The sequence below is a fragment of the Archocentrus centrarchus genome, unplaced genomic scaffold, assembly GCF_007364275.1.
Source record: "Archocentrus centrarchus isolate MPI-CPG fArcCen1 unplaced genomic scaffold, fArcCen1 scaffold_107_ctg1, whole genome shotgun sequence".
Classification (NCBI taxonomy): domain Eukaryota; kingdom Metazoa; phylum Chordata; class Actinopteri; order Cichliformes; family Cichlidae; genus Archocentrus; species Archocentrus centrarchus.
Genome location: NW_022060153.1, coordinates 22081 through 46651, shown reverse-complemented (window position 1 = coordinate 46651; position 24571 = coordinate 22081). Strand labels below are relative to the sequence as shown.

Sequence of the window (24571 nt, the reverse complement as noted above, 5' to 3'; positions counted from 1 at the left end):
AATGGAGAGGGCGGTCCGGACTTCCCTGATCCAGGTTCTGTTTGAGCTCACTTCCTGTTAAAGGCAGTTGTTACTCCCACTTTAAACAAAAGTGAAATGAACAAACCCACTCTGGAAAGTAAAGTAAACAAAAAAACAAAATTATAAAAGAAACAAAATTCTGGGGAAAGATTACTCACACGATAAAAGGTGCTCAGTTTTCCAATAACTGTGTTTTTAACTTTGTATCATCAGTGTGTTGTTTCAGAGTTTGTGTTTGATTGTGAGTTCTACAAACTATCATCATGAATGAAAATTTAAATAAACTCTTCTTGCACACTGTGAAATATGCTGCTGTCCTCTGTTTGTGCTGTCAAACAAAAATACAAATGTAACCATGAAACCCAAAAATGGCACAAATTGATCCACATCAGGTTCCAACAACACTCTAAATATTTGGCTGTTTCTGGACTTTAACATCAGAGGAGACCTCCCTTTGACTTTCTCTCACCTGCAACAGCTGTTGTTGTTTTAAAAAAAGTCATATCTCTCGCTCTCTCTCACACACACATACAGTATATATATATATGAGTTACTGTATGGTAACTGTGGTTTGATGAGTAAAATGATTGTTACCTTTGTTTTACATTAAGACCATAATCTCTTTACGAGGCCAAGAGAGCAGCCGTTAGTTTGAATGTTTTTTTTTTTTTACCTGTACCATGATTTTATTCCTCTATAATCATGTAGTTTTAACATCATCAGATACATTAAACCAAAGGTGAAGTGAAAGTAAAAATGATCACAGACAGTATTCAGGCTTCCTCTTTTGGTTGGGAGTCACATGCACGACTTCAATATGAGCCTTCTGAAATATAATGAGAAGAGCTTTAACGAGTTGGACTCAGAGTGTTTTCACATTTATTGTGATCAGAAGAATTAATAATATCATTCTACATATTACACTTCCTCATTCATATGAATGGGTGAGTGTGTCCAAATTCTTGACTGGTACTTTCTGTATTTCTATGAACTGGAGAAAGAAACCTTTTATAAAACACGACCTTTCAGCAGAGACTCTGTTTACCACTCAAAGACTCTGAAGGCTAAAGAAAACTGAGATTTTGGCCCAATTTAGGGCCAAAATATAATTTGGCTCTAAAATGGGCAAAATGAATTTTTCCTCATTATTTATTACCTACATGTGTTTTCCAGGTTAGAACAGCACATGGAAAAACAAACCTGTCACTAAGAACTGGATCAGAATTCAGCTGCACTTCCATCCAGACTTTAAAGTGCTCCATCACACTGCTGAGCTGAGTGAACATCAGAGAAACAGCTGCAGTCTGGATACTGCACCATCACACTGTTTCCACATGAATGCAGAGTCACAGCTGCTGCTGTCAGGAGTTATTCTGCCTGCATCAAATACTGCTGTGGCTGTGAAGGTGGGATTGGCTCTGGGCCTCTGCTGACACCTGCTGCCTCCATGGACTCATTTCCTGGGAGTGGCCTGAGTTCCTGTAAATGTCTGCAGACCGTTTGTGGCAAAGTGCCTTCTAATATCAGTCAAAGAATAGCTTGTTTTTGACCATATTGCATTTATTGAAAGGAGCTTGTCACTGTGGGGAAGCAGGACACACTAAATGTATGATAACTCATTCAAGCTGACCAGCCGATTTCCACATGAGCTGCTGGTTAGTCAGAACTTGTTGGTGTCCTCACACTCAGGCTCTGGTGGCAGGTCCACCATGCTGATCTTTCCACCACAAAGCCTCACCCTGCTCAGGCCTGTACGGGCTTCAGAGCACACCTTCAGGAACACAAATGCACAGTGCACCCAATCTCGAACCCCCTGATTGATAAACCGTTCATGTCTGATGTCTGTAATAATAAACCTTGTTAAAATTGCTGTTTGTTGTTGGAATAAAACTTATTCCACCCATTTAGGAAACCTCAGTGTTTTAGTGCCATCATAGCATGTTGTTCTCCTGAGGCAACAAATCAAAATCTGGGGGTTTACTGGGGGGCATATTTTATGATGTATTATCAGGGACCCCCAAGCTCCAAAAAACTAAGGTGAATTTTTTTCGTCCTAAGATAAAAATTCATGCCATAGAGGCTTAAGTTAATTGATGATTCTAAATTGATGGTTGAAGTAAACGGCCGTCTGTCTCTATGAGTTAGCCCTGTGATAGATTGGTGACCTGTCCAGGAAACAGCTTCCATGATGGTTTAAAGGTGACTGATTATTGATTCATGATCTGTTTTGTTGATCAGCTCTGAAACACGGAGCCTGCTGAACCTTTCCTGCTTCGTCGTCTCATCACTGATCAGAGAGCAACTCTTCTCACACTCGGAAACTTTCAGCTTTATTTGGAAAAATATTCTGTCATCCTCAGGAAATCCCAGTTTTAGAGTCAGAGCAGAGAACAATGGGGGTTTAATGGCTGCTGGAACATGGAATGAGTGTTTCTGCAGGTGAGCTTTAACTAATACATGAGGTTTATTCATATTTATCATGTAAACCTGCCTTTAAGTGGACCACGTGGTCTGTCAGATCTGACACAGAGTTATTATTTAATTTATTTATTGGTTTTGCTTTCGGTGGCTCCAAAACCCCCTGAAAGCCTGCAGCCAGAGATCGTATATAAAACTTCCTGTTTCTGATTAGGTCATGATGAGTCACTTGAGCGTGCCTGCATTACAGTAGCTGACAGGGATCAATATAAAGGCAAAAGTGTTTTTACTTGATTTCACTCTTATATGCGCTCCAGTCAGTTTGACGGGTGAAACTCTCCAAACAGAAGGAAGTGTGGTCACCTTCAGCTGCTCAGCTGAACGAAGGTCAGACTCAGTTTTCTGCAGCTGTGCTCTCTGTGCTGCGCTTTCAGCCTGTTTACAGATGAATGCAGTCACTGCTGCAGCTTCACTGCTTTTTCCTACTTTGCAATATAAGATGACAGTTCCCAAAGTTTACCTGAGGTCAGTGGCTCACAAAGGTGAGTTTGGTGCTTCTTCCATGAGGTACAAAATAGAAAATTATATTTTCTAAAAAACAAAAAAACATTTATTGTTGTCTTTCGAGGGAGTCGGGTATCGGTGGCGTCGTGTCAGCTCTCTCAACACATGCAGAAAAAAGAAGACCACCCTGCATGTGTGGAGTGCTGAGGAACCTTGGACCTTCCTCGCTTTGTTGCATGAAGCTATTGAACAGTTTCCACCATGTTCACCTCAACAAACCAGCAGCTGATGTTCATGTAACAGCAGTGGATGAAAAAGGCTTTTATTTTGAAGCTTCTTTCTTTTGCTGCTCTTCTTAAAAATATGCAAGTTTGCTTCATCTGGATCAAATATAGCTGCTACCGCTCTGCCAACAGAGTCCATGCTCAGAGATCAAAGCAATTTTAGTGCCGAATCTTTTACTGCTGTGAAGCCGTTAATGAGAACACTGTGTGAGTGATTACACAGCTAAAGGAAAAGAGCCACAGCTTATGCTCAGCTCACTCTTAAGCGTCATTGCTAAAGTTTTATTGTGTTGAGTCCAGCTGTGAAAACACAAGCGATCAATCTGACTGTTCCATGAATCACAGTCATCTGACACATCTGTATTTATCGAAGGGAAACGGGGCAGCAGGCAGACTCTCTGTTTAGGCTGCAGTCACACACGGACACCTTCAGGGTTCTCCTGTGTTTGTCTCCAATTTCTACATCTACAGGTGAGTGAATCAAGTTTATATTTCTATTCCTCCAGAATCAAAGACTGATGAGTAAAAAGAGGGAAGAAATGTTTAAGTCAGTATAATTATCCTTAATTTATCCTGGAAATGATTCATTTGTGTGTTTTATTTGAAGCAGCAGTAAAATGTATTCATTTAGCACCTTTCTAGATAAAAATAACAAAGTGCTTCACAACACTCAAATTAAACCTGGTAATACACAATAATACACACAAGTCATTAGTTAAAAGCAAGTCTTGAGCTGCTCTATGAAAGACTCAGTAGAGTCCACAGATCTCAGGTGTGATGGTGGTGCTTTCCAAATGCACAGTCTCCTTTCACTTTAGAGCGAGGAGCCACCCGCAGAGTTCCTCAGGAGTCATTACACTGCAGCGCTTACTAATCATGACCACAGATGATGTTGACTCTACAATCTCTGGGGTGGACTTTCGGCTCTAAGCTCTAAAACTCTTCCTCTTTTGGTTGGGAGTCACATACATGACTCCAATATGAGCCTTCTGAAATATGACGAGAAGAGCTTTAACGAGTTGGACTCACATTTATTGTGATCAGAAGAATTAAAAATATCACTCTACATATTACACTTCCTCATTCATATGAATGGGTGAGTGTGTCCAAATTCTTGACTGGTACTTTATGTATTTGCATGAACTGGAGAAAGCAAACTTTTATATAATGCGACCTTTCAGCAGAGACTCTATTTACCACTCAAAGACTCTGAAAGCTAAAGAAAACTGGAGATTTAATGATAAAATCAATTTTTCTCATTATTTATTACCAACATGTGCTTTCCAGGGTGGGATAGCACCTGCAAAAACAAACAAACAAAACCGTCACTAAGAACTGGTTACATTTCTGATTGCATCAAATATTGCTGTGGCTGTGAAGGTGGGATTGGTTCTGGGCCTCTGCTGCCTCCATGGACTCATTTCCTGGAAGCAGCCTGATTTCTTGTAAATGCCTGCAGACCATTTTTGGCACAGTGCTTTCTAATATCAGTCAAGGAAGAACTTCATGTTTTTCACCTTATTGCATTTATTGAAAGGAGAGGGTTGTTTTATCACAGCTTGTGTTTAAACAGAGGTCTGTGGTTTTTGATCAGTGCTAACTGCTTTTCTTTTGCACAAGGACTCATTCTCTTCCTCCCTCGTCCCCTCTCTGACTCATAAAAGGTTCCTGTCCTCTCTTCTGTCTGTTCTGGTCAGGCTGCTGCTGCTGAAACTCTGTCTCCATCCTCCTGTCATAGATGACTCCTTTAGTAATTCCCCTGTTGCTGCCTCTAATTGTTGCATCTGCAGGTGAGTGAAGCTGAATGTGTTTATATTTTAATTCCTCCAAACTAAAACCTGACCAGTAAAGAGTCAGTGATGTTAAAATAACTCACTTCTGTGAATCTGAAGGATCCAGAAGAGTTCATTCATCTTTTTACTTCATCCCAGCCACACCAAACTGTTCAAATCTGAAATTCATTGCTCTGTAAATCATTCAGGAAATATCTCAGGGCGATACAGTGGTGTGGTGCTCAGCACCATCACCTCTCAGCAACAGGGTCCTGTGTTTGAGTCTGCCGGGTGGTGCGGGGCTTTCTGTGCAGAGCTTCCAGGTTCTTCTCATGTCTGTGTGGGTTCTCGTCCTCCCAAAGACATGCATACCAGGTGATCTGTGACTCTAAAGTGATGGTGAAAGTGAACGGGTGTCTCTCTGTGTGTTAGCCCTGTGATAGATTGTCCACCTGTCCAGAGCGGCTCCTGCCTCTGACCCTACGACAGCTGGGATAGCCAGCTTTTTGAATCATTTCTATTTCTCTGTCATTTATTTCTGATAGTTTTCACTCTGAAACTGTGCTGCTGCTAAAAACTTCACTGAGCAAAACAGGAAATGACTCTAAAGGCAGAGCTCAATGAAACATGAATCAGTGAGTCACAATCTAAGTATGACAGAAGCTGAAAACAAGGCTCTATAGTATGAGGTGGTTTGGTCCTCTGTGTCATGTTAGTATGTTTCCTGTTTTTAAACTTCCTTTCAACTTAATGTTGTTTCCTCTTTCAGAGCAGAAAACCATCACAGCTCAGTCTGGACACAACGTCACTCTGACATGTCGAGCTCCAACTAACAGTGACCCCATCTTGGCTGTGCAGTGGAGCAGAGCTGACCTGGAGCCAGATTATGTCCTTTTGTACCGGGATGAGCAGTTTGTTCCAGATAACCAGCATCCATCCTTTAAGAACCGGGTGGATCTGCAGGACAGACAGATGAAGGATGGAGACGTGTCTGTGATTCTGAAGAATGTGACGGTTAACGACACGGGAACATACAAATGTCGTGTCTTCAGGAGGAGAACTGCGCAGCTCATCAGGTCCATCTACCTGAGTGTTGTTCCTCCAGGTGAGTTATTTTATGAATCTGTTTGTTATGAAACAGATGTTTATGGATTTGGATCTTCATCAGCCTTTCCTACAGTAGGTGCTTGTTTCCTCTCTGGGATTTACAATCTCACAATATCAACTCAAACCATATGAACAAGCTCATAAATAAATATGACATTAAAGACTCAGAGACACCTACCTGACAGCTGACACCTCACACCTGTTTCTCACCTGCAGGTCCACTCAGAGAGGATGGAGGGAAGGAGCGTGGAGTCAGCAGAGGACATTTTGGACTTGTAGTTGTTCTGTCTGTTGTGGCCTTTGTTGTGATGATTGTGATCTCCAAGAAACAGAACACCTCACCCCCTCCTCGTCCCACTGAAGCAGCTGACATACGTCCTATCTGAAGAGAGCAACTTTGTTAAAAACCTCTTCTTGTTAGTACATGTGTTACCTGCATGGGGTCATCATGGTTCACACAGTGACCAATAGGCATCTCCTAGCCAATCAGAGCGCTTAGCCATCCACCTGCTGTTTTGTGACCTGAGAGCTCAGTCTGATGGTGGCGCGGCTGCATGAAAGTTTATCAGGCAGTCGGACTAATCATGGCTTGTGTGCGTTCATGGATGTAGTCAGTTTACTTTGTAGGTATTGTGTGTCTTTGTTTCTGTTCTGAGTAAATTTGGCCATGAAGCTTTGTTACTACTGTCAGTGGAAGAGCAGCTACACTGTTACAGTAAAGAGTGTGATAACATCGCTTCATTGTGTAGCGCTAATATTCACAACAAAGTGTTAACTGTTGTAATTGCAGTTATATCACCTGTTGTTGTGGAGCTGTGTGTCAGAGCAGCATGTGGATTCTTGGCTCCAGCACAGGGCAGTGATGAGCATCAAATGAGAGATTTCTTCCAGTTTAGCTCTGAGTCTGTGGCTACTGACAAAAACAGAAACAATGGCTCGAGATGGAGAAATGTGTTTAATTTCTTTCAGTTCTCTGCTGTCAGGAACCCTGTAAAAAAAATTAAAATAAGTGTGATAAATATATTTGTGTTGGCTGTTGTAGTTCTTGGCTTCATGAGTCTTGTCCACATGTGTGTATCAGCTCTGTGATCCTGTTATTGAAGCTGAGGATGTGAATTTGATACAACTTTCACAGGATCAATATCAGAGCCACAGATACAGGTTTGCCCGTTCTCTCACGAGTTTAATGTTAAATGTTTCACAATAAAAGCCTTGTTAAGAAATAAAGTGTTTCTGACCAGTGAGACTTCAGAGGGCTTTTCATTTGAAAAGATACAGGAAATGTTGTAATGCAGTAACTTTACCAGAGCAGGAGGGGCTCTTACTACTGAAACTGGCTGATTATTAAAATGTGTTTGATTATTAAAGAAGGTGTCAGTTATCTTCAGCGGTCTCTCTGCTGTCACTGATGGATTCCTTCAAGCTCCTCCTTTGTTTGTCTCTAATTTCTGCATCTACAGGTGAGTGAAACAGATTTATTACATTGTAATGATTAATAATGAGACCACAGATGATGTTGACACTACAGATTGTTCGACGGGGTTGTCTGCTGTCACAGCAGCGTTTCCTGGATTATTTAAATTGGTGGTGGTGGTCAGGAAACAAAGAAGCAGTGCAGAAAACTAAAACTCTGATTCTCAGGCTCACGTTCAGCCCTCATACAGACTGATCACTGAGAAGCTCCAGTGTAAGAGTTTAGTGTTTCACACACTGTTGAATTGAGTTTTTTAGACTCTTTACTTAAGTAAAAGTACCAAAGTTTCAGAGAAAAAGTAAAAGTACTCATTAACTACAAGAATGCAGATTGTTGCAGAGCTAAATCAAAGCCCTGAGGATAATTTAGTATCAGTGTAATATTTTGCCATCATGTGTTGTGTTGTGATACTGTCCTCTGCTAACTGTAGTTTATTTGTGTATTGATTATGATCCTGTAAATGGTGAATTTGTCCTGAGGGACACTGTGGATGCTCATAGGTCCTAGTTTGGACACCACCACGCCTCTGTTTGTTTCCTTTTAATAAAAGGGAAGAATGTCTGACTTCCCTTTTAAAACTGCACATTAACTGTTAAGAATTGAAATCAAGTCCGTTTTCACTTCAGGTCAGGCTGCAACACTTCACAGATGGATTCTCCGGTTGTCCTCCTGCTCATGACTCTGATTTACGGGTCTACAGGTGAGTCGGGCGCTTCTTGTTTCGCTGTCCACTCTGGCTGCTGTATCGTAACCTGCTCATGTTTTGACTCAGGGATCACTCTGCTGCACAGTGAGAGCGAACATTTAAAGACTGAAGACGTTTGCAGTGGCAAACATGTGGCTACCTTTACTGCGGTTAAAGGTAGCTATGCTAAACATCTCATTACTCACTTTAACTGACCAACTCATGTCCACACAAACTGATGCTTAAGTCAGGAGATGAAACCAAACTGGAAGTTGGTACCTCAGGAGATTTTGGAGAGGTCCTTTCCAGATGGGAGAAGTTTGCTGTTTAAAGTGTGTTTGACTTTTTGCATTTTAACCTGAACTGTGTTTTTTCACTCTAACTGAATTTTAACTACAATTCAAAAAAGTAAAGTGAAATCATTTAAGGCAGAACTGAAACTTTCTCTTTTGGTTGGGGATCACATCACGCTTACCTTTTTGGAAATTCTGAAATTTCAGCATTCAGAGTTGGGCTGAGAGTGTTTTGTGCTGATGAGATTTTCATATTTATCACGACCAAAAGATCAGTTAACTTTTGACTTTATTGGATTTTTATGTCTTTTTTTGGGAGAATAAAATGAAAATGTCACCCCCCAGCAGCCTAGGCCTATAGCAGCATAACTAAGGGCTAGTTCAGGGACACCTGAACCAGCCCTAACTATAAGCTTGATCAAAAAGGAAAGTTTTAAGCCTAATCTTAAAAATAGAGAGGGTGTCTGTCTCCTGAATCCAAGCTGGAAGTTGGTTCCACAGAAGAGGGGCCTGAAAGCTGAAGGCTCTGCCTCCCATTCTACTCTTAAGTATCCGAGGAACCACAAGTAAGCCAGCAGTCTGAGAGTGAAGTGCTCTGTTGGGGTGATATGGTACTATAAGGTCTTTGAGATAAGATGGAGCCTGATTATTCAAGACCTTGTAGGTGAGGAGAAGGATTTTAAATTCTATTCTAGATTTAACAGGGAGCCAATGAAGAGAAGCCAATATGGGAGAAATCTGCTCTCTCTTTCTAGTCCCTGTCAGTACTCTAGCTGCAGCATTTTGGATCAGAATTAAATCAGAGTCACAGATAGCTGGTAATTAATGCTAAATGCAAAATAGTCTTCGAATTTCACTCACGTAATCTGGAGCTCAGACCTCGTCTTCTTGGATAATCTGTTAGTACAATTAACTGCACAACAGCGATAGTGTCAGATAATTACTATTACATTCTCTTACAACCACCTGTGTTAGAGTCCATGTTAATCAAGTTTGTCTCTAGTTTTAAGCCTTGGTCAGATCCACATGGAGCTGTTCCAAAGGGGGAAATAAGGACCAGAGTCCAGTGCTGCTTTTCCAGGCTGTAAACATGTTTATTTGGACATTTTAACTTTGGAGTTTATGGGGACAGACTCACTTTTAGAGCCTCAAGTGGACATTAGAGGAACTGCAGTTTGTTGGCTTCATTTTTCAGCCACAGAAGTTAAAAATGTTGGATTCATCAAGTGGAGTTAATAAAATATTTTTATTTCTATTAAAGCTTTCAGCTCCTCTCTCACTCCGGTACTTTCACTCATATCGTACATAAATGAATAAATACAATAGTGTAAACCAGCCTCATCCTTAGAAATTTAAATAAATATGTGTGTTAAAAAAGTCTGACACTGGAAAAGTTTCCATGATGGTGAGTTAAATATCAATGGTCGTGTTTTAACAGTGAAATGCTGACTGACTCTTTCCTTCAGCTCTGCAGCAGGATGTGCAGGTGAAGCTCAGAGAGGACGTCACTCTTCAGTGTCAGATCTCCACAGAGGAAACCATCTCAGTGCTGAAGTGGAGCAGAGCTGACCTGAACACAGACGGCTACGTCTACTTCTACAGGAACAGGCGCTCCTATGAAAACTACCAGCATCCATCTTTCCACGGCCGAGTGAAGCTGAGGAACCCGGAGATGAAGGACGGAGACGTTTCTCTGATCCTGGAGAACGTCACGTTTAATGACACTGGGATATATGAGTGTCACATAGCAGTGAGGAAACCTGGGAGCAGTAACAGAGCTCACACTGAGATCAGCCACTTCATCAACCTCACAGTCACAGGTGAGTGTGTGGAGCTCACACTCAGGTGTGAATAAATGAAATTTTAAATGTAAAATAAAAATGTATAAAATTGGTTGCTCCCAGCATTCCTCTACTCCACTGAAACTGCACAGCCTCACAGCTTTATGAGCCACTTATAATTTTCTCTTGTGACCCACAATCCCCTCTGCTCATTTCCTTCAGTGTAAGTGTGAAGGGAAAGGTCATAGCATGTGGCTAACAAATGTGCTTCTGTCGAGAGTCAGAACTCAAACATGTTTTTGCTCATTTAAAAAAAATATAGGCATAAGTTTAAGATATATTTCTTGCTGTCTGAGCTGCTCTCTGTAGTTTTACCTGTAGAACACACACACACACACACACACACACACAAACACATCTGTTGGTTTGCTGTTGCCTTTGTGTCTCAGTGTTTCTGCTCTGTTTTCTCTGCAGGTGAAACACATGAAAACATGTTGGAGCAGCAAATTGTGGAAAGAGGAGATGGAAATATTCATGATGAAGAAGCAGAAACTCGGACTGTTCTGATCACTGTTGTTGCTGCTGTTGTCGGGTTTTTGGCATTTTTGATATTTATAATAAGTAAGAAGCCAAGGTCAGTGAGGCTTACTGAGGCAGCAGATCTAACTTGAATAGAACAGAATAGAATAGAATGCCTTTATTGTCATTATACAGGATGTACAATGAGATTGGAGGGCCACTCCTGTTCAGTGCCATGCAACAGAAAGTCAAACTCTCTAAAATAAAAATAAAAATATAATAATCTAATCAAAAAATATACAGAAAATAAAACACAATGTATAAAATATACAAAAAATAAAATGTATAAAAATATATACAGAATATATCCCCCACCTCCATCTTGTCCCTCTCAACTCATCATGTGAGGAAGGAGCTACGTAAGATCAAGGTGCGAAAGGCTGCTGGTCCAGACGGCATCAGCTCCAGGCTCCTGAGGTGCTGCGCAGATCAGCTGTGTGGCATCATGGGATACATGTTCAACCTGAGCTTGAAGCTGGGGAAAGTACCACAACTGTGGAAGACCTCCTGTGTGGTACCGGTACCAAAGACCAAACATCCAAAGGATCTTAGCAGCTACAGGCCGGTAGCCCTGACATCGCATCTAATGAAGACCCTCGAGAGGCTGGTCCTCAACCATCTACGCCTCATGGTGTCGTCTTCGTTGGACCCGCTGCAGTTCGCCTACCGGCCTGGCAGCGGGGTGGATGACGCCATCATCTACCTCCTGCACCGAGCTCTGACCCACCTGGAGAAGCCTGGAAGCACTGTGAGGATCATGTTCTTTGATTTCTCCAGTGCTTTTAACACCATCCAGCCAGGACTTCTGAGAGACAAGCTGGAACTGTCAGGAGTGGACCACCACATCTCCGAGTGGATACTGGACTACCTCAATGACCGCCCACAGTACGTGAGGACACAGGGCTGTGTCTCTGACAGGCTGGTCTGCAGTACGGGGGCCCCACAGGGAACTGTGCTGGCACCGTTCCTCTTCACCCTCTACACTGCAGACTTCTCCATCAACTCCCCACGCTGCCATCTGCAGAAGTTCTCTGACGACTCTGCCATAGTTGGCCTCATCACAGGTGAGGATGACTCAGAGTACAGACAGTGGACTCAGGACTTTGTGGACTGGTGCCAGCGGAACCACCTCCTGATCAACGCCGCTAAAACCAAGGAGCTGGTGGTGGATTTCCGCAGGCGCAGACCCACCACACGGACACCGGTGAACATCCAGGGAGTGGACATTGAGATAGTGGACTCTTATAAGTACCTGGGTGTTCACCTAAACAATAAACTGGACTGGACTCATAACACTGATGCGCTCTACAGGAAGGGTCAGAGCAGACTCTACCTGCTGAGAAGGCTGAGGTCTTTTGGAGTGCAGGGGACACTCCTGAAGACCTTCTATGACTCTGTGGTGGCATCAGCCATCTTCTATGCAGCAGTATGTTGGAGCAGCAGCTTGGCTACAGCTGAGAGGAAGAGGATAGACAAGCTCATCAGGAAAGCCAGCTCTGTCCTAGGATGTCCTCTCGACTCAGTGCAGGTGGTGGGAGACAGAAGGACTCTGACCAAAATAACATCACTGATGGACAAGGTCTCCCATCCCATGCATGAAACTGTTGCTGAGCTGGAGAGCTCCTTCAGTGACAGACTGCTGCATCCTAAATGCACAAAGGAGCGTTACCGCAGATCCTTCCTCCCAGCAGCTGTAAGACTTTATAACCATCACTGCTCCCAACAAAAACCACAATAGCCTACACAATGTAGGATAATATATAATATACTGTAAATAGTCCGGCACATCATGCACATTGTATATAGTGTTATTATTATTAGTAGTATTAAGGTTAATATTGTTTGTTGATTTTATATATATTCTTTTCTTAATAGTGTGAATTATTATATCTTTATTTATATTTATAATAACTGCGGCTGCTGTTACACCCAAATTTCCCCTCTGTGGGACAATAAAGGCTGTTTCTTCTTCTTCTTCTTAAAATAAAATGTATTTAAAATACAGAAAATAGGAGAATGTATAAAAATATATACATTGGTGCATATATACATTGTAAGAAAAGTAAAATAAGTGCACATATTGTTGGAGCTATTTGTGGGGTTTTTTGCTTTTTGGATTAAAGTGTTGAGTTTATTTTTGCTAAGGTTAAGTTCATGGTTTTTCTTCTGATAAATTTGGGTTCACGTTTTGGGTTCATGGCTAAGCAGGCATACACTTAATTTACTTAAGTAGGTGAAGTAGGAGGGGTCAGCAGGCACCGGGTCATATGGTTTTTTACCAGGTGACAGAGAGGCTGCAGACCAAAGTGCTTATGTCTGTAAGTTTGCTGCGTAATGGAGAATAAACCGACCCAAATGCACTTTTGTATGGACATTGTGTTATTTTTAAGACCTTTTTGACCTGCGTAAGATCCAGTCCTGAGGTGCCTCAGTGCCCATTTGGATTTGTTGGGGTTTGATGTGGACAAATGGCCGCTACATTAAGTGAAAAATCTTTCCCTTTACTGGATACTTCTTGGATTACTAGAAGTTGTCAGCATCTTCCCCCTGGAGAAGGATATCAGAGAGCCAAATCACTCCTTACTGAACACTTTGGCAGCGAACATAAAATCTCTTCTGCTTATATGGATAAAATCTGCAACTGGCCCTCAATTAAACCTGCAATCATTTTCTTTGTTCCTTCGAGGTTGTTCCAATCTAGTGCAGCCAAGGGCGTAGGAAGGAGTTTACTATTCGGGGGGACACATATCGGAAACCTGACAGATCCGTTAATACTCGGAGCAAATCATAAAAATGCTATTTGATCTTTTACTTTTTTCTTTTTCAAATGTTTCTTGGAAAAATAGTATTGAGTACCAGAGGTGGGAAGTAACGAAGTACAAATACTTCGTTACTGTACTTAAGTAGATTTTTCAGGTATCTGTACTTTACTTAAGTATTTATTTTTCTGACTACTTTTACTTTTACTCCCTACATTTTTACACAAGTATCTGTACTTTCTACTTCTTACATTTTCAAACAGACTCGTTACTTTTTAACACGTCAGAGAGAAGTTTGCATTTCCGGTCAGTGCGCCGTCAAACATCAAACGATCTGAGCCTAAACGGAGGAATAATAACACATAAGAGACAATCGTACTGGCGTATCCTCCATCATCGGGGCTTATCTCGTACAAAGGGATTAAATACGCAAACCCATATAATTAATGTATCATTTATAGCGCTATAATCAGGGGTTACAGCGGGCCGGACCGAGTCCGTAAGTTGCGCTGCGGCACATAAACAGCTTAGCTAGCGCTACTGAAGAGGAGCGAGCACGAAGGGAGTAACGTGTGGCAGATAAATGCAACGTTTCTAAATGCTCAACAAATATCAGCAAACACACAAAGTGTGTGCAGTTTGTTACACAGTGTGTCTGCTAGCTAAAAGAAGAGCTGCTGTATTTCAGGGAGAGCAAAGAGAGAGAAGTTCACTCAGAGATGGAGAGAGAGGACAGGAGAGGAAGAAGAGAGGTTAGAATTAAAGGTAAGGCCCGGAAAATAAACTGAAGTATGCTGACGTTGTGTAATTCAAAGATTCTATGAAAATACTGCAGTTTAGGTTAGCTTGTTGTAATGTATTTACAGTAAAGCTCTGTGTTGGACTGGAGCACAGTGTTTGTGTTCATGGTCAGAATTACAGGTTACATCATTGCAGCAGAGATGAGTTTGAATCAAAGCTGCTGATGCTGAGATTCATTCACTGTATGCTGTCAGTGTAGGGGATGGAGATCAGCTCAGAGAGCTGTGAAATACTGGGTTACATCTTTGTGAGTTCAGTTCATCCACACAGAGCAGTAAACCTCAGAGCAGCAGCAGCAGCAGGTCAGCTGATCACAGCCTGCACACCAACATCATTTACTGCAGCTACAATAGAAAGCTGTGATTCTTCTCCCCATGCAGAGCCACTACAGCTGATCTTAGGGTTCCTCCACCTTCTGAATCCCACTGTAACCCCTGAGTATCCTCATGTTGGTGTTTAGGTGGAGGCACAGTCACCCTCTACTATGGAGGACACAGAGAATAGAGCTGTGTTTAAATTCCCTTTCACAGTTTGTGTCCTACATAACAGTTTCAAGCTGAGTGCATTCATTAGGATTAAAATTTAGATTGGAATAACATTTGTATTCTCATGTAATATTATTTTATATTATTACAATAATATATAATGAGGTTCGGTTAGTTTTACACAAAAATAGCTTGTAGAAACATCCTCCAAAGAACTACTTTTACTTTCTTACTTTGAGTACATTTCAGAGCCTGTACTTTTTTACTTTTACTTAAGTAGAGAAGTTGAACCAGTACTTCGACTTTTACTAAAGTATTTTTTAACATAAGTACTTGAACTTCTACTTAAGTACAGAATGTCAGTACTTTTGCCACCTCTGTTGAGTACACCTATTATTGCATGTATAATTTACACATGTATATGTTTAATAACTGTGAGACGTGGACAAACCACCAAACTGATACGCTTCAACTATAAGTTACACAAATTCATACAGTTTGTTAATGAAAAACTTAAACAGCCACGTCACCGGTAAATAACTGCAGTGCGAGCTCAGTTTAATGATTCGGTTTAGGCTTCAGCAGCGATCGTGGTGATCAGCATGACTGAGGAGGACACTGAGCGGAGGGTGGAGGCAGGTCAGACTGAGGGAAGTTCCTCTAATGTTTATTTGAAAATGAAATAGATCATTTCGGCTCGTGCAGACACAGTTGGAGGATTGAGGGTTTCAGCCCCACAGCCAGCTGTCCCAGTGTGGGCTCAGTTTGTTGATTCGTTTTCGCACCGAAAGAAAATGTTTCGCCTGTTTTTGAACGGATCTCCTACTTCATTCTTCACCGTCCAACATAACAATAATCAGTTATACCTGCGTGTCCGCTTGTAATAAATAAAAACGTTGGTATCAAAAACATTCATTCAGCAATTACAAGGCCCAGCCCAGAATGACAGGTTCATTTAAAAAAAAAGAAGAAAAACACATGAATCCTGCCGCCTCGGCCGCCTGAAACAGCAGGAGTGAAACGCACCGAAGCCTGGCTTAGCCACGGTCACGTGATGTAGGTGTTTCGAACCAGGTTTCGGAGCAGTGTTTCGAAACACCTGCGCTTCGGAAGCTCGACACAGCGTCGAACCTTCAGCGTCGAGCGTCCCATCCCTAATTATAACCTGATACTGCCGGACAATCGCCGCTGAAGCGCTCCTGCCCCTACAAGCCGAACGGCTGGTTAACGCCGAGCCTGCGGCGGCTGATCAAAGCAATTTGAATTACCGTAATAACGCGACCGTTTGTCCTATCGGAAAAATTCAAGCTGTTTCTGAAAGCTGAGAAACTGCACTTCACAACCTACATAGGGTATTACTATGGTTTTATTATGGTAATTGTTGCCGTAAGTCCACGAGCGGTGGCACTTTTGAAGTACACTGAGCTGATTATAACATGTTCGGAGCTATAGGGTTATACTTAATGATAACCTTCATCCATTAAAATATTGTACCGGGGACTTATGCATGGTGATGATATTAAACTGGCATTAGCTGTTAGCTTGCCTCTATCTCATCTATTGTTGTGTAGTGTTTTGAGTCGCATACAAATGACATTGAGCCTACTGCCCGCGCTGCAATGGAAACACTACACGACCGTGGCGTGTTGTGTTGAGTGAGTCGACCCGTGCTGAGTCATTCTGTGTGGAAATGCTGCTTTTGATCTGCCATACAAAACCATTTGGAAAGCATTTCAGCAGCCCCATCAGTTTTGCCTCAGTCTCCACCCTGCCCTCACCGCGGTCCTGCCTTCTCAGGTAACGTTGACTGTACACTGGTTGCATTTCTGCGCCACTAACTTTCACCTTAATAATGTCAGCAAGCTATGACAAATGTATTTGTCTTTGTATTATTTATTATTTCATCTTTTTTATTTAAATACATTTTCTCCTACGTCAAATAATTAGAATAATGTAGTGTTTGAAAAGGATAGTTTGCCTTGGTGTACCGGATCAACTGGACGCAGTCAAAGTATTTCCTGGTAACAGCCTTTAAGTTTAAGCAGTTTAACTTGTCTTCAGGCATGTTCTCACAGCTGACCTGAGGGGTACTTGTCAACTGCACCGATCTGCCAGTGTGCTGAGGTAATTACTGTTGAACAAAATTGATGTTTATAGTAACAGATATATTTTTAGATATTCATGTTAACTTAGTCTGTATATATATATATATATATATATATATATATATATATATATATATATATATATATATATATATATATGCAGTTCATCATAGGTGTATCAAAGGAGAGAACTTGTGAAGTGAGTAGATAGTGGCTAGTAAGATTTGAGTCAGTTGTTTAAGGTGTTTTTTTCAGCAGTGAAATACATGTTTGTGAAGTGTAAATGTTGGTTTATTGATCCAGTGCAATATGGAATCTCATTCCAGATATAAGTGCATGAAACTTTTTTTAGATATACCATTTATTTATTTTGGGTGTGTGAGGGAATCACTGAAAGTAGACTGGGTGTGGCCAGTTAACAGGTTAAAGTCTGGATTATTTGAGTAGTTGTGAAAAGTCAGTGCATTAGAGTGTAAAAGTGCAGTGAGTCCGAAAGTCGAGGGTGTTATGAAACTTAGAAGCTCTGCTGAATAATCTCCTTGTTGCTCCAATGTTTTTTTACTTTAATTTTGCTTTGCGTGACAAGAACCAAATTTGTAGACAGCAGAATTGTTTGATACTCTTCCTTTTAAGCAAATTTGACTAAATTACTATCAGCAGATTCTGAAATTCTTCAAAGACAAAAGCAAGATGACTCGTGTATTTGTGTGTATATTTGTGCAGAGCTGTATTTTGTGTAAGGATTTCTCTAAATGACATTCAAGCTGACAGTAAAGTTAGACTTTTCACTACTTTGAGAATAGCTTTAAGCACATTGTTAACTATTTTGCAACCCTGTTGGAACATTCAGAAAAGACGACACAAACTAAAGATACTCTGAATGTAGTGAAACAAGAAAAGCTGGAATGCCCTCCAGGAGGAGTTTAAATAGCCAATCAAACAAACTAAATCCTCCTTTTTTTCAGATGTCAGTTAAGCTTATTGTATTCCTTAAAGACTGTTAAGACTATTTCCACCACTGACGAAATATTCCAGCAGTCAGTGTTTTCACGCCATACAATAGCATAACAACAAATTTTCCACACTTTGAGATGTAGTTGAAGAATTTTGAGGTCCACCTTCTGTCTGGAATGCACCAGTACCACTATTGTGGCCAAATAGCTCAATCTTTGGCTCGTCTGACCATAAAACTTTTCTCTAGAAGACATTTGGCTTGTCTGTGTGGGCAGCTTCAAAGTCCCGGCCTCAACTTTATTGAAAATTTGTGAACTATGCTTAAAAGCCAGGTCCATGCCAGGAAAACAACCAATTAAATTAACTCTTCCAGTTGTGCCAAGAAGAGTGGTCACATATTCATATTCAAACTTTAAGATTCGAAGACATTAAAAAAGGTATGAGGAACCTCAATGAATGCAGTAAGAGACAAAGGGATCATCGGAAGGACGATCACTGCCTTTGCTGCATCAAAGTGTCAACACGTTCTACTATGACATTTACTAAGCAACCACCAAATGTAACATAGGGAGGCGACAGAAGTGCAGTTTTTAAATTTTAAAGTCCTTGAAGAATTTTTGGGGGTTTTACTGGTCAAATTGAATCAGATCAAGGTTTTCTCACAGTGACCTAAATTTCTTATCCACCAAAACGAAGCCCAGTGTGATTTCTCTTCAGTGCCTCTGGTGGAGAAACCACATAGCAGTCTCTAACATTACACATCTCTTTCTTTTGTCTAGAGCAGAGGTCCCCGATCCCCGGGCCGTAGAGCGGTACCGGGCCGTGGGTCATTTGGTGCCGGGCTGCACTTAAAGAATAAATAACTTACATTATTTCCGCTTTACTTATTATCTGAGTCTCAATGATGTTTTGTTTTGAAAAATGGGCAGATTCTCTCCGTTACTTCCCTGTATGACTTCCTCTTGATGTGTCAAGATTTTTCTGGTCACATGACTGTTAAAATCAAATCCAGAAGCTTTGTGTCTAACAAAATCAGTTGGTTGACCTACATTAGGCATCAAGCTCGCTCTCCTGTGCTCGACACCGCGGCTCTGCAGCGACTCTCCATGTGAAATCAAAGCTTGTAATTGTGTGTGCGGAACCCAGCCAGCCCACAAGCTAGCAAAAACGGTTATCAGTGAATCAAGCTCAGGGCTCACACTGATTCAGCATTATGGTGAGTTGTATTTTTCATGCGCTTTATACAGTAAAAATCACCTAAGTCGTAGTGGCACATCTAGTCGATGGCTTCTGCAGGTCCTGAGTTTTCCTAACATTAATCCCACTATAATCGTCTCCTAAATCAGTGGGATATTCACCTACCTCATCCACTTCCATGCATCGGCTCGTTCGCACACAACTACACACACTAAGAACGCCTGGCTTTAGTGTCTACATCAGTTCATTTCACCGTAGACAATCATGGGAAGCGCAGGAGGCAAGCGTAATCTACAAAATCGCACTTATGAGCAAAAATATGAGGTTCTAAAATTTGCAGAAGCAAATCCAGACATGAAGCAGAAACCATTGCAGCGAAACTCGATATTAGACCCCAAACTGGACCATTTGAATCTGACTGAGGCGATTTCTACTGTATTTGTTTTTGCGGTGTATCTTATTTTGAAGGCGTGTTTAAACGTCACCATGGCGACGAGAGAGCATTGTGGGTAGAGAGGATGTTATTCATGTTTTGGCACGATATTACGAGGATGCTGCTGATAGAGTTGCATAGGAATACACAGAGGATTCACATTTATTATTATACTTAAAATTATTATACTATTTATATAATTATTATATTATTATACTGAAAATACCACACTTTTTATTACTGTCGTATCATTTAGTTTGACATATTTATCCGCCACACCTTAAAGGCTGGTCCGTGGAAATGTTTTCTAACCCTAAACCAGTCCGTGGTTCAAAAAAGGTTGGGGACCACTGCTCTAGAGTACCTGTGATGTAGTCCCTGCAGTGAAAGACCACTGTTAATGCAAAACTTCAGAACTCTGAAAAAGCCAGATAGACTGCTGGGTTTTAAAAGGTTTCTAATTTCTAATGTGAAAACTTTCTTGTCACCACAGATTTTTGAGGATGAACCTCTCAAAAAAAGTCGCTTTCCTGGTTACAACAGTTGTCATCCTGGTTGTGACTTTTCTCCATAATAATACACTACTACAAGGAATCCTGAGAAATGATGTCATTCAAACAAAGCTGCCCCCCACAACTTCACCTTACATTTATTCCTGGCCAAAGTGTCAACAAAACACGTCTGCTGCCAACATCACGAATTTCAGCTCTCTCCCTGGTCATATAAAAGACTTTCTGTACTATCGCCACTGTCGACATTTCCCCATGCTACTGGACATTCCTGATAAGTGTGGAGGACCCGATGGATCTGCAGGAGTCTTTCTTCTACTGGTCATTAAAAGCCATCCTTTGAACTACGACCGTCGAGAAGTACTGCGCAAAACCTGGGCTGAGGAGAGATTACATAATGGTGTGTGGATCCGAACCCTCTTCATCTCAGGGACAACGGGTGCTGGTTTTGAGAAAGAGAGACTGAACAAACTGCTTGAAATAGAGCAACGTGAGAACAATGATATTCTCCAGTGGGACTTTAGTGACACATTTTACAACCTCACCTTGAAGCAAACACTCTTCCTCGAATGGATGGAAAGAAACTGTCCACATGTTCACTTCCTGCTAAATGGTGATGATGATGTCTTTGCCAACACAGATAACATGGTAGAATATCTCCAATACTTTGACAACAATGTTAGACAGAAGCACCTCTTTACTGGCTACCTGTTCGAAAATACTGGCCCCGTTCGATATCAAAACAGTAAGTATTATATTCCAGTTCAGGTGCAGGAGTCAAACTCTTATCCCCCTTACTGTAGTGGTGGGGGTTTCCTTTTATCTGGTTACACAGCTTTGATTATATACAATGTGTCCCAATCTATCACCCTTCATCCCATTGATGATGTTTACTTTGGAATGTGTCTGCTCAAAGCAAGACTTCGACCTGAGTCCCACGCTGGTGTGAAGTTAACTGGACTTTATCTTGCTTCCAGCAAAGCTGACGGCTATGATCCTTGCTTTTATAGAGGAACTCTGCTCGTTCACAGATTCCTTTCAGCTCACATGTATCTCATGTGGCACCAGATACACGACCCTAATCTGAAATGCTCTAGCAGCGACTAAAAAAAGGTCATGACTTCGGTGATGCTATTTTATACTGAGCAGCTTCTTTATTTGATACACTTATAAGCCTAACAAAAAGCAGTGGCTTGGTTTTAAATGATGCCTTTCAAAACTTAAAAAGGGTTTGGTGTTTTTTTTGTTGATCTTTACAAACCACCAGCTCTCTTATTTCAGTCATGTTTCTTTTTTGGACTTTTGAACTGATAATGTACTTAATTTGTACAATAATTTGCTATATTCAAACACTATCTGAATGCAGCTCATAAATTCCAGTGAGTATTTGGTCCGTACAGGGTTCAATAAAATGCTTATTGGTTACAAGTAAAAGTAATGAACAGATGACATTAAAGAATTAGTTAAGAAGTGTGCATTTTAAAGCACAATAAGGAATTACCGATGTGAATGACAGTGTTTTTACATGAAAACAAGACAGCGAAACTGTATCAATTGAAATTAAATATTTAAAAATCACTTTATATTTACAAAAAGGTACATTTGTTTTCCTTTTTGTTTGTTTTAAAATATAAAACACTTGCTATATGGTGAAGCAAAAGCTTCCTTTGTATGTTTTTTTTTTTTTTTTGATGACTTTTACCAACACTATGTATGAGTGATTTAAACCAGAGCTGTGGTATTTATCAAAAATATGGCTGTATCAGGCCAAAATCATTACTGTGTTGTTTTTTGTCCTTGGTGGAAATGGATGCTGTACAATAAAGCAACCCACCATGTTGCCCCTTTATGGTAATTTACAGGGGAAATATTGTGATTTGCAACATTATTTATTCCAGTTGTCACGGCCCTTCTGTTCCTTTTGTTTGGTTAGCATTTGCTAGTTGGTTTTGTGACTCACTTTGGGCCTATACTGGGTTTGTGTTTGGTGGGAGTCCTCCCCGTTTGAGGTTAATCAGCGAGTGTCATTAGGACGCTCGTGGTGTGTTTTGTTTTTTAGGTGGCAGTGAACGTGGGTAGAGCTTCCCTGTTCCCTTTTTCCCTGACATCAGCTCGGGAGCACCTCCATGGATGGGGAGGGTGACCGGTTTTGGTTACTTTTTTCATTCCATTGTGTTTGTATGCTTAAGACCCCCCCCCACATGTGACTGCATGAAGCCTAGGGTGCAGTTAGCTGTTTTGCGGTATAGTGGGGTGTGTCTCCTGTCCTAGACCCAGTCTGGCAGCAGGTGGGTTGCTTTTTGTGAATTTAATGGTTGTGGAATTTGTTGAAAATGGCTTCTGTTTTGCAGAGTTTTGTTCAGGCTCCTTCAGAATTGGCACTGGAACTGTGTACTGAGGAACAGTTCAAAATTGACATATCTGATAAAAAGATGAAGGATTCTGTTAAGGCTGGTTTGAAACAGGCTCTTGTGGAGGCAGGGATTTGTTAGGGATTATTTTTTACTCAGTGAATAAAGGACAAATGTTTAAAGGTAAACTCCAGTAAATTAAATAATTAACAGTGGATCAACCAGATAATAAACAATTAAATAATACATTAGACAGAGCAACTGATCAGAAAGTACTAGACTAACTTCTCTGTTTCAGTGCATCTTATCTTGAAGACCGGCCACAAGGACGCATAATTAAAACATCAGGAAGATGATGTGCTTCATGACTCCACAGCTGAGGAATCATGAAGCATGAAAACCAGCTTGAACAAGACTGAGTGACAAAGGTCAACTCGTAGCGCCCAGAGATTGTTTGTATAGATAGGAGGAGGCTTTCAGCATAAAAATGTGGTTAGACAGGAACACGGGCTCAGAGAGAGAGAGGACACACACAGGCCTGTCTCTCCTGAGTCCCCACATGCATGTGTGTATTTTACTGATTCTTGAATATATTAAATGTTTTACTGTTTTAATTAAAGTGTTTCAGGTGTCTTCCTTCATAAACAATCTGGTTACCTGTCAGATGGTGACCCCGATGTGATAAGGACTGATAACAGGTAATGACACGTAATTTGTGAAGGAGGATGATTGACAAAAGAGGACAAAGGGGAATATTTCCTCCAGGACTCACCTTGGGACTTTAACTCAAAACACTCACGGGGGGCGCCTCATAAATAAGGTAAACAGAAACCTGTTTTTAAATAACCGAATCCTGCAGAATTGGATGTTGAAATTTTGTGAGTGAGGAGGAGGTAAGGTCTCGAGAGAACAAATTTATAAGAGTTGAAATAAGTGAGAAAAGGATTGTGAGATACTGGAAATGTAAAACTGCCCTATAGCAGTAGGCTATAGTTTAAATTTATTTAAACCAAGAAGTTCTACTGAATAGAAATAACTCCTGTAATCCACAGCATTAAGTATGGAGTGTGAGAACTGGTTTTTATACATGAAAGATGACGAGTAGTGACGTGTGTGCAGCAAAGTCTAAAAAGTATTGTGTTTTGGGTTTTTTTGAGTCACTAAGACATTAATAGAACTAATCTAAATGTCCGGGCCCCGACCTTTGGCTTGAGTAACCAGATTAAAGACTCAATAGCTAACGTCGTGCCATTGTGGTGGTGTGCTGAAATCACTAAGACATTAATAGAGCTAATCTAAATGTTCGAGTAACCGGATTAAAGACTTATAGCTAGGGTGGTGGTGTGCTGAAATCACTAAAACATTAATTAGAGCTGTTCTAGAGGTCAAGCCTGACTGGTGGAATTGTAATCAGATTAGACTTAAAATAATGACTTGCTTGTAGAATAGACTCGTGGCTGTTTTAGATAAAATTGAACATAACCAATATTTCGGGCGATCTTTCATGGTATATACGTTGGCAGAAAATAAAAATTGTAACATAAGTGTTGTGTGAATAAATAGACTAATAAACTGGCATGAAATTGTTAGTAAAAGTTGCAACTAAAAGTGTGAATGAGGAGGCCTGTGTGTATGTGTGTATCTGTGTGTGTGTGTGAGAACAAGTGGGCTGATACTGCAGTGAAAAAAGGAAAAAAAAAAAAAAGGGGGATGAAATCCTAAAGAAACCGGTAAAACAAATTAAGGGTGAATAAAGTCCAGAGGACAAATATCAAGGTTGCAGTAAATGTAAACAATTATGAGGGAGATGCTCAGATATTAGATAAAGCAAAAGTTTGGTTCAATTCTTTGTTTTAAATTGTGCACCTGAAAACAAAAGGTCAGGAATCTGGGAAAAACTCGCATATGCTGAATCGCATAGTAAAAGGAAACGTGTCTGTGTGTGTATCTGTCTATGTGTGTGTATCTGAGTCAGTGTGTGTGTATCTGAGTCAGTGTGTGTGTATCTGAGTCAGTGTGTGTGGCTTGTTTTTCTCCCCTTTTTGCATTTGTTTGTTTT

The 24571-nt window shown here is 40.9% G+C and overlaps 1 protein-coding gene and 1 pseudogene across 1 annotated transcript; both read left to right on the top strand.

Moving 5' to 3' along the window:
- The first annotated feature begins 8238 nt into the window (after window positions 1-8238).
- Window positions 8239-13340, top strand: LOC115775351 (sodium channel subunit beta-3-like). The gene is made up of 4 exons (XM_030722885.1): window positions 8239-8280; window positions 10025-10378; window positions 10814-10960; window positions 13309-13340. Exons 1-4 carry the CDS (start codon window positions 8256-8258, stop codon window positions 13338-13340), a joined length of 558 nt encoding a protein of 185 aa, XP_030578745.1. The 5' UTR covers window positions 8239-8255.
- Window positions 13341-16735: 3395 nt separating this feature from the next.
- Window positions 16736-22764, top strand: LOC115775356 (N-acetyllactosaminide beta-1,3-N-acetylglucosaminyltransferase 3 pseudogene; annotated as a pseudogene).
- The last annotated feature ends 1807 nt before the right edge of the window (window positions 22765-24571 follow it).